The following is a 10,394-nucleotide window of genomic DNA, read 5'->3' as shown; positions in this document are numbered from 1 at the left end:
AGAGATAGATATGTGAGATGTCCTTTACCGATCAAGTTGGTACTTCACACGGAGGTAAGCATTATCATTGTACAAAGCACTAGCCTCACCACATTGGAAACTATTGTTCACATATCTGGACACCCGCAAACACTACAACTTTTTGACTTAATGTAAAAACGAACCTTCAGAATTGCCTTTGATCACGTGTTCGCTAGTAGTATTGTACCTTCAAATTTAAGGAGAAAAATTGATTCCTTATGGATCTCCTTTCGTTGTTTAAGTAACTCTTTCTGAAACAACTGTCTGATATGGTGGTAACTGCTACTTTTGACTATCGCACCACTCAATATCGGCAGGGAGTTGAATCTCACACCTGGGATTCCCAATTGACAGATACAGAGCGGTAACTGAGAATAAATTACCTGCCGAGGTTTTGGCAAAGTTTTGGTTTTTCAAAAGAAGAGTGCAAATTTGTATAAAAGATGGCAACACATTAGGGAAAACAAACTTAAAACAGTTAAAAATAATTTTAATATAATATTAACTGACACAAACAGTAAAAATCAATAAAAATAACGATTGAATAATAAACAAGCTTGGTGCTTTATTACATATTGTTGGCGATAAAGCGGGTCCTCCTATCGCACATTTATTTGTCACGTTCCTAACTTTAATATTGGTAAAGATAACACATACATTTAACAAATTAAATTGTATAACTGGTTGGCTGTTGATTGGCGGTTATAAACTGACACCTGGTTTCATACTTACTTTGTTTTTCTCGTATATTTTTTTCTATATCGGTATTCAATAAAAAATATATACATTAATATAAGGTTAAACCAACGATTACATATCATTTCCCAACAGACTGTTTGTTAAGTCGTTTTTTTTTCTTCTATGATAATATCACGAATCGTGTTGACGTTATCGTCTAGTTGTTCCAAGTTCATTCTTGTGAATGTAAGTCGTATGTACGGAGATGGCTTCTTCGTGTCGTAACTGAAATTGTGACCTGGTTCTAACATCAAGCCATGTTTGAGGGCGGTGTTGAAAACCTGGAATTATTTAACAATAGTTTCTTAATCTATTAATGCGTATTGTAGAGGAAAGTCGCGAATTTTTTTTACATAAAGTCAAGAGTACTCTATCCAGTGTTTCTGGTTGGTATCGGGATAGCTTGTTCCAATTTAATCGTAGCAAGACACAACTTTGTGCATTTAGTCCAAGAAAATTTACTATTGACTGTAGTCCCATACTCCCAGGATACCAGGATAATCTTTAACCAACTATAACCTAGCCATCAAATTTAGTTGAGTTCATATAATACCAAAATGTGACAGTAAAAAATATATCATTAATATGACAACTAATTTGGTAAAATAATAAGTTTAGAGTGTTTGTATTGCGCAACAACTATTATGTCACTAGTTATAACCTTGAACGAAAGTGATCGCTTACCATTTGGCAAGTGAAACATAATAAATAAAGTATTAAAAAATTCTGAAATTAAGCCGTGGAGAACAAGTGATTTTATTTATTCACTGTATTACGTATAGTATCTCTGTACTATAAAGTCACTAGAGAAGGCACCATTCGAAATTAGTCCTACATAAACTAATCCTACCAATGGTATGTGGTCAACAGTTTTTGCACCTTTTTATATGTCTTTAGGAACAATATTCCCGGACTAAGACAAGTATATAATTTGACAAAATCAACCTACCATGTTACGCACGTCCTCAAGTCCACGTATCTTTACCCAGTGGAAGTAGCCCCCGGCCGGATCCTCCCATTCTATCAGACCTTCAATCTTCTTCAAAGCATTATTTACAGAATCCTTTTGTTTTTTGTAAAACTTTATAGTGCTTAGTAGGTGAGTTGTTAAGCGATTTCGGTCCGCCATGAGACTATATGTTATAGACTGAAATGTTTATTATAAAGTTACCTCCTTTTGAATAAAATCTATTATAGTATTGTATAACAATAACTAATATCACAGTCCCATCTGCTAAAATAACACAAATAAAGATGATGGCTAATTTAAAAATAAATGAATTAGGTTTTTGTGATTATAGCCTAAACAAGAAATGCAAAATATTAATGAAAAGATCTACCTGAGCTAAAGAGCAAGTATGCAGCATTTGGGACATTAATGCCAATTCAGTATATCTGATGAGAGGTTCAGGTCCCGTCAACCAGCCCACTCTCAACCCAGCGCTGACAACCTTGGAGATGGAATCTATACGCACCACACGACCTGTTGTATCCAGCGACAGGAAAGATGGTATAACCGTCTATAAAAAAGGAATTTATAAAGGAGTTATAGCAATTGGAAACGGAATTTATGTATTGAGAGATAAAATAACGGAATAAAAACAGACGTACATCAGTGTAGTTCAAGAACATATAAACGTCGTCCTCTACAATTAGTAAATCATATTTGCAAGCTATCTCGTAAATTCTTCTTCTCCTGCTCTCCGACAACAGGAAACCAGTAGGGTTGCTGACTGTCGGAACAACAAACAATACTCTTGGCATTTTGAGTCCTTGTTTCAATCTTGTATTTAACACTGACTCTAATTCTTCTGGAAGCAAACCGTCTTTATCTTCTTTGATTCCGATATATTCTACTTGATAAGGTTTTAACTGAAATATGTATTTGAATAATATTTACAGACATGAATTGTAACTCAATGATATTTTCTATTAATATTCATTATATTACGGTCTGGTTTTTATGCTAAATTTAGAATTCTAAAGTAGACCTTCGTTCGCTTCTCTTACTCGTTAGAGTTTTTTTCTCGGAAAATAATATAACTTAAGTGTCTTTTTAATTTTGACGTGGTTTACCTGGTCATGTATAATATTAGCAACTCACAATGTAATGCAAGCCCGTGTACGCGTACTCGGTACAAATGATGGGATCTCCATGGTCCACCAGCAGCTCCACACAAAGAAAAATGCCGTGTTGACCTCCGGTGGTGACCAAAAGGTTACGTGGAAGAGGAGGGGGACGATGTAGCTCTTGTTGAAAGTTATTTAGTTCAGTACGTAGACCAGGCTGTCTAGAGGTTTAGATACGTTTTAAAGAAAAACGCAACCTACTTCTCTCTTATAAAAGCTTAAAATTTTTTCCCTATTACTTATTAAAGGACTGTGAATTTTTTATTGTCTCTTTTCCAAACATTTACTGACTTAGACGATCTTAAACATGATAGTTTTATATGAAACGAATGATATGTTCCAGAATTTTGAATTTATTTCATCTTTGATACCGAATACTGTACAATAAATAAATGTAGAGAAGTAACATAAACGGTACCAAATAAAATAAGTAACCTTATGGTTTGGATATGGAAAAAATTGAATATAGAAATTTCTGATAATAATTGTTTAAAAAATATTTTAAATATACTTATTATGCAAGTGAAATCAAATTAAATATAGTGATACATGAGTTTTTGTTATACGTTCGTTGTAAATACATTGCTAACTGTTAAACATCACTATATTGTAATGTGGACAGCACTAACTCACCCTCTCGGCGGTATATACTGCAGGGCCTCGTCCAACTGGTGTCCTTGTATTGATATTCTGTCACCACTTCTTGTGGTGAGTTTGAGGTTAGTAAACGGAAACGTTTTTTCATTGGGCATACCTTCTCCTAAATTTCGGCATATTTTTGTTTTGCTTTTCTCTGATTTAGCGACTACAAAAATTATTTATCACAGCTCAAGTTTGTATGTTATTGTGAGGAAGTGTCCTTGGTATTGTCGGTGTGAAATCAAATATATTTGATGTGGTCTGACTGACTACTATTTGAACTTCAATAGTTGTATACCAATATCATATTGTTTACTGTCATTGTTGATATGTCAAAAGCCTAGGAGTTGTTGTTGTAGGCACATAGGGTATCTCATGTAAAGAAACAGTTTCAAGCACTTATTTTTTATATAAACTTTGACTGTGTTAAAGTTCCAGCTCCGTTCGAGGAAATGTATAAAAGATTATTGAATTTAAAACTTTTGTTCCAGTAATTATAATTAAAAAAAACTTGCCATACCTTATATTTATATAGCATGTGTGTTTATTAATATTCACTTTATACCTAGTAACTATAAATATTTATATTTACTCAATTGTCTTGTAGGTCCAGGCTTTTGTGTTAGAGCTCTTTTACTCAGAAATCTCACATAATCTTTCTCGTCGAGAGTTCTGTACTTCTGGTTCTCGTTTTCTTCCTCGCTGAAGAACTTGTACAAATTTTTCACGTCTTGAGAATATCTTTGCAATCCACATATTATTGTGCGTTTTTTTAATAGATTCAACATTCTGAATCACTGTTTAGAAGACTGTTTGCCAAATATTCTGTGAGTTGAAGATGGTCCTGTGAACATGGTCATAATGAAGTAAGAAGATATATTTGATATATTCAGATGCAAGTTTATATAATTTTATTTTTGAATTCATAAATTCGTATCAAGTTTCATGTAAGTTGCTTGTGAGCGGTAAAATTTGTGTCAAAAGTCGCAGGAATCGATGCTTTGTTGTTGCATCTATGACATTTCCTGTTGTGTTTTAGTTATTTGCGTGTTGTATTAATGTTATAGAGAATGATATCTAATCTATTGATTTTAGCATTGTAGTTCTTATCATGTAGCTAGTGTTTAAAGTAATCTTGTTTTGATTTCTCAACATGTAAATGTAAACAACATTTTTGACACGGAAATAATTGAACACGTGCTAATAGGTAAGTCCTCATGACTTGGAATTTCCCCAACCGTCGTGAGATGATAATCAAGAAAGACACGTTATTAAAATTGCTATAGGTTGCAGATCATGTAAAGTTTGTTTTATTGAGAATGTACTAGCACTTTTAATAAAATCATAAGTTATGAACTTCATTATTTCTATGATTTTAATTATTTAATGAGTGATTAACATATATTGAATAAAAATTCAAATTAATTAATTTCCTTGATAACTTTATAACTTCACCGGCAAGGGATATTAAACAATTTAATATTAAAGTTAAAATAGCCAAGAAAATAAAAATAAATTAAATGTAATGACAAATATAAATTATAGGAAATTATTAATTTGTATATAGTTTATATAGTATATATTTTTGACGGCCGTTACACCGGTTGATTTACTTTTTTTTTACAAGTTGCAAAAGAAAGAAATAAAATCTGGAGAGAGTTTGATTATCAACAACAGTACTACTACGAACATACAGAGGAGAAATAATGTCAAATAAGATGTCATTAAAATTTATATTTATCATTTTAGACCCCTAACTTTTTGTGCATATATATATATATATATATATATATATATATATATATATATATGTACATATAGATGAGAGGAAGATCTACAACAAAAGGATGGAGGTCCACTGTGCGACATGTTATCCCGTCGCTAACTGGACATGCTGGAATAGATGCACTCTATTCTTGCTTGTGCCTTCCAAAGTGCAGTAGAAATGTTTTTCAAAAATTGAGCTTCGGTTTTTTATTTTACTGTTCCTACTTATACGTATTTCAAACAAGCAGTAACTGAGACGTCTACGTAGCTGGAAGTTAATCAAGTTAGAGGCCTGGCTGCTCTTAAAGCCTTAGCATAAAAACCACGTGCGACTCCAATTGGAAATCTTGGAAGCATTGCACCCGTAACTAAAACCAAGATCTGTGCAGAACTCATTAATGATCTTCCGATTTCAGTAATCATATTATGTAAGATTTTGAAATGTCTATTAAAAGTATCTCATGGCGTACATTGAATACAAAATGATCTTCTCAGTGCCTCATACGCGTTTTGCCAACTTTGGATGACTGAGAATCTTCTGATATACTGCACATGTTTTTAGAAGAATAAATAACCTGATTTTAATAATATAGCTCCAGTTTCTTGACCAAAAACCAGGCACGAGCTGTGCCTCCATCCTTTTGTTACGCATCTTCCTCGCATCTTCAGAACTTGTCATTCTCATGGATAATGGCGAAACAATGTCCAGTTGGTTACTTAAAAAGTTGTCTTATTTTCAATTTTATTTTTTTGTCTTAGCCTATTGAAATATTTTGAGGAACACATTTTCTTACCTATTTACCTTTCAAGGGTCCACTTTCAATTTCTTTATTCACTTTCTATAAATGCTAACAATTTACTGTGTGATGTCTGTTACACCTGTCTCTCGCCGTTACTCTGTTTGTGCTCACGATGTTTCTCCTGACTTTCTATATTAAACTCACTAAAGACACTAAATGCTTATCATTATTGCTTTATATTAAATTGATAGATGTCAGCAAGTCATGCCTTAATACATTATTATATAATTTGATAACTTGTAAGGCTATATTTTTTCCCTTCCTATCACGACACCTACATCCACCGGTATATAAAATGATCCGGTCCCTGTCTGTATCTATTAAATATGCTACACGTGTTTAACAATAGATACTTTTTATACATTTTATACTGATAAAATATATTTTTAAACTTTATAAAAGGAAAATCACATTGTTGGACATTTATGTAATAATTAATTCGGATATTTTGACAGACTGTTGTTTGTTATACCTTCAATAACATAAATCGTAACATCCATGCAAAGCTAGAGTCGACATCATAAGTTTAGTAATTGTCATTAAAATATACATTTAATGACAAATTTTGTAGGTTTCATGAAATCTTGGGTGGCTCTGTCTTTCATTTAAATAACTAAGTGATAGACTTTAAATAATTAATACATTACAGCTATAAACGACCTTATTTAGTATTTACTAGCGCCATAAATCACAAACTGGAAACACATTTACAGTTTAACGTCTTACGTAATAGCATCTTTTTACTCACGTAGCTTTCTAAGCTTGTAAAAATAGATTAAAATATATTGTCCATACTTACAATATTTTTTAAATTAAGTAGTGGACAAGGACTGGTTTCTCTGCCTAGCTTGTATATTATTGTATATACATATAACTATTTCAACTGACTATTTGACTTTTGTAGCTGGCTTTATTTTAAGCTATTTAAAAATAGGTTAATTGATATTCAATAAAATTATAATAAAATACTTTCGTTTACACTTTAATAAAATCAGTGTAGTTTGTATGAATAGAATATGTACATAAAGAATTTGTTTGCAACTTTAATTAACCTAAGTTTTATGTCACAGGTTTTCTTTGCATACAAAGAGTTCCGTTAAAAAGAAATTCAGAATATTTCCGATAATTTTATTCGTATCAATGTCCGTGATGTCTGATTTAAGAAAAAAAAAATGAAGCAGAAATAAAAATTATGAGTTCCTTAAGATCCTTAGAAGCAATAATGTTGTCAGAATAAGTTCTAATACTAATACACGAGTTAGGAGTAACTTCTAATTTTTAATGTCTACATAAATGCTACGTTTCTCTATCACTTGGCCTAAAACTCATATGTACATTCATTATCATTAATTACACATTATTTTCAATTAAACATCAAAATGAATGATTAAAAAAATAGTTAAAACACATACTACGCCGCGTTATAGGCTAGTTTTTCTCCATGATTTTATTTAGGGTAATAAATTAAAAGTATAATTTGGCATCATCTCACGTCTGAGCGATAACTGTTTCGACCTGTTATGATGCTTAGAAGAAAAGAAACTTCTGGAAAATCCTTTTGTTCTATAAATGGCTGATATATGTAAATATATTTATGAGAAACTAAAAATTATTTATATGAGAACAATGATAAAAGTGATGATAATTACTAAGGAGTTAGTAACGTGTGTCAGCATTACATTTACGTGAATGAATGTTTGTAACAATTTAACAGTCAAACTAATGGAGAAGTATTAATAACGTTTTATAACTAAAAGATCTACATTTACCACTTTTTAAGTTTCTGACTTATTTTTTTGATACTGTTTTTTTTATTACCTCCAAATATCTTACCAAGGAAATATAAAAACAGGCAAACTGTGCAAATCTTTTTATGTGCGTTCCTACCGATACGTCAATAAGGCTCTCGAGACGGACCCTTTTGAAAAATTTCAAGACATCAAGTAAAACTCACCGTTGTTCTCTTCTCATACACCATACACCAAAGGAATCCCAGTTGACTGAATTCAGCTATATATAAAACTCATATTGTTCACTGTGAAACTAATTTTCCTCGAGTTGCTCTACGAGGTGTTATTTTAGTTTATGTACGTTCGATAGTCTTGTTGAGTGTAGAAGTAATTATAATTGGTCATTAACAGAGTCTACACGGCTTCCCTTCTTAGGCACATTACAAAAGTTTCAAGACTTAGGAACGGTCGATGGAGTGAAGAACAAAATACCGACCAGAACCGACCAAGAATTGTTATCCAAATGATTAACATCAGATAGCTGACGTCCATTTCTGAGCTCCGATGAAAAAATAAGATTGGACCAAACTAGCTATATGACCCAGTGCCGAGACGTTTCGCACGGAATTTCTTGGTTAATGGTTATTGACCATGGTGTTGTTAAGAGACTTAAATTCCAGAGTCAAGAATTTTATGAATATGGCTCAGTCATCCCTTCTTAGCTGGCACCCCAGCCCAACATCACTGAAGGCAGCTAGTTAAAACGTTGAAGTTCGTTGATGAATTGGGAAGAGACATTAAGATTTAGGTATGAATATATTTATTTTGTTTGTTAAATAGGAAATACTGCTGAATAAATATTTTTTCTGTGTGTCCTCCCCTTACGAACCGCTTAAGTGGTTGCTTTGATTCCATCGCCCCATATTTTTTTTTAATCTATTAAGCACTAACCTATAGGCTACATTTCCCTAATCATCTTTATAAATACGCGATGTGGCTGCTTATGCAAAATATTTGATTATTAGGACGTTTATAAGATACTGAAACGAAACTGAGAAAACGAAATGGAAAACGTATACAAAAGATAGAATCAAAATCAAAAGTAATATTTTTTTGTATTTTAATAGTAAACTCATTTAGGGTCTGACTAAGTAATTAGCGGCGTCACGTAGATGAGATGATGATCACTGACGTACTGGGGCTCAATCATTAGAATAAAATTTTCCGGTTATGTAATATCGCTTTGAGTCTCCTGTTCCGGCCCAGACCTTGACAACACAGGTCTAATCAAGAGAAAATTTTGCAGTAAATCTGACAAATTCAGTTTCATTTACTTCTGCTTTGTCAAACATAAAATTAACTAAATTTGTTTTTTATGTCTGTGTCTGAAACAAAGTGCACGGACCCACGATATTATAACTTATTCTCTAACGTTACGTATTCAGGAAGCAAACACGTCATGTATATTGACTATATTCTAGGTAACACTGAATAATATCTGACAGTACATGACAGTTCATTAAATAAAAAAAAGTAAAAAATTTTTTTTAGTTAAGCTTTTTTATATTGCAGATAAATGTACTAAAAGCTAAAAAATAATTTCATGGATACAGTCCTGCGTGCCGATATGTATACATTGTTACATATAATAAAATAAAATCGTGGGGCACGACCAATATCTACAATCGAAAGACATGGCATGTGACTTCACCCACCTAGTGGTAAGCAGCAAGTGTCGTCCATGAAAGGGGGTGACGAACGAAAGTATATCAATCACAAACTGAAACCAAAATATGAACTAATTTGCATGAGCCATTTGTCGGGTTTTGCCTTGTAAAATCTTCTCTAGCCTTAAAATATCAAAGATTATCTTAAAGTTATCATGTCACTATTCAATGAATATGATACAGTTCATTCAGTCCAAGGTCATCCAAAATTAATTTAAAGTGGACGTGCCCCACGATTTTATTTTATTTTATGTATACATATACAATGTATACATATCGGCACGCAGGACTGTATCCATGAAATTATTTTTTAGCTTATAGTACATTTATCTACAATATAAAACCGTTTAACTTAATTTTTTTTTTACTTTTTTTTCCTGCTTCATTGTGTTTTTATTTTTTGTAGAATTTGTTGCTACGGTTTTGTTCTCACGAGTACTGGACATTTTTACGGTCGACCCCTCCAGATGTCCAATAGAGGGGCAAGGCTATGTACAACAAGATGTGCCTGAATCTTGAGGGGAAAACGCTAACGACATATCATTTTTATCCACCCTAAAGCCATACAGTTGTCGGCCCGCTTTTACCTTATACCTTAACTTGGGTGGTGTACCCCTAGCGACGTATCATTTTTAGCACAGTCCTCGACAGGATACCAGATCTTGACGTGGGTGGGAGATTCATATCGTAATTTTGTATAGTATACTGTATTATACTTACTAAGCCCTTTATTTTGATACATATTGATGGGATTGAAAAATACATTATCCGCCATTTTGTAGCAGTGGTCATGTTTGATTTTGTATAGTGCACTGAATTCTACTTGACAAGCCCTTTCATTT

The 10,394-nt window shown here is 32.6% G+C and overlaps 1 protein-coding gene across 1 annotated transcript; it reads right to left on the bottom strand.

The window, feature by feature from the left end:
• Window positions 1-860: 860 nt before the first annotated feature.
• Window positions 861-1,904, bottom strand: LOC116773428 (kynurenine/alpha-aminoadipate aminotransferase, mitochondrial-like). Its single transcript, XM_061528790.1, has 2 exons — window positions 1,709-1,904; window positions 861-1,040 (listed from the first exon to the last, which is right to left on the bottom strand). Exons 1-2 carry the CDS (start codon window positions 1,886-1,888, stop codon window positions 861-863), a joined length of 360 nt encoding a protein of 119 aa, XP_061384774.1. The 5' UTR covers window positions 1,889-1,904.
• Window positions 1,905-10,394: the final 8,490 nt, after the last annotated feature.

The sequence above is a fragment of the Danaus plexippus genome, assembly GCF_018135715.1.
Source record: "Danaus plexippus chromosome 22 unlocalized genomic scaffold, MEX_DaPlex mxdp_33, whole genome shotgun sequence".
Taxonomy (NCBI): domain Eukaryota; kingdom Metazoa; phylum Arthropoda; class Insecta; order Lepidoptera; family Nymphalidae; genus Danaus; species Danaus plexippus.
The sequence above is the reverse complement of the archived record's forward strand: the minus strand, read 5'-3'. Positions and strand labels throughout refer to the sequence as shown.

Bases quoted from the DNA above. Each gene is read 5' to 3' on its own strand.
- LOC116773428 (XM_061528790.1), bottom strand. From the start codon at position 1,888: ATGGCGGACCGAAATCGCTTAACAACTCACCTACTAAGCACTATAAAG. The intron at 1,041-1,708 runs GTAGGTTGATTT...AAATAATTCCAG, and splicing joins TTGAGGACGTGCGTAACATG to GTTTTCAACACCGCCCTCAA.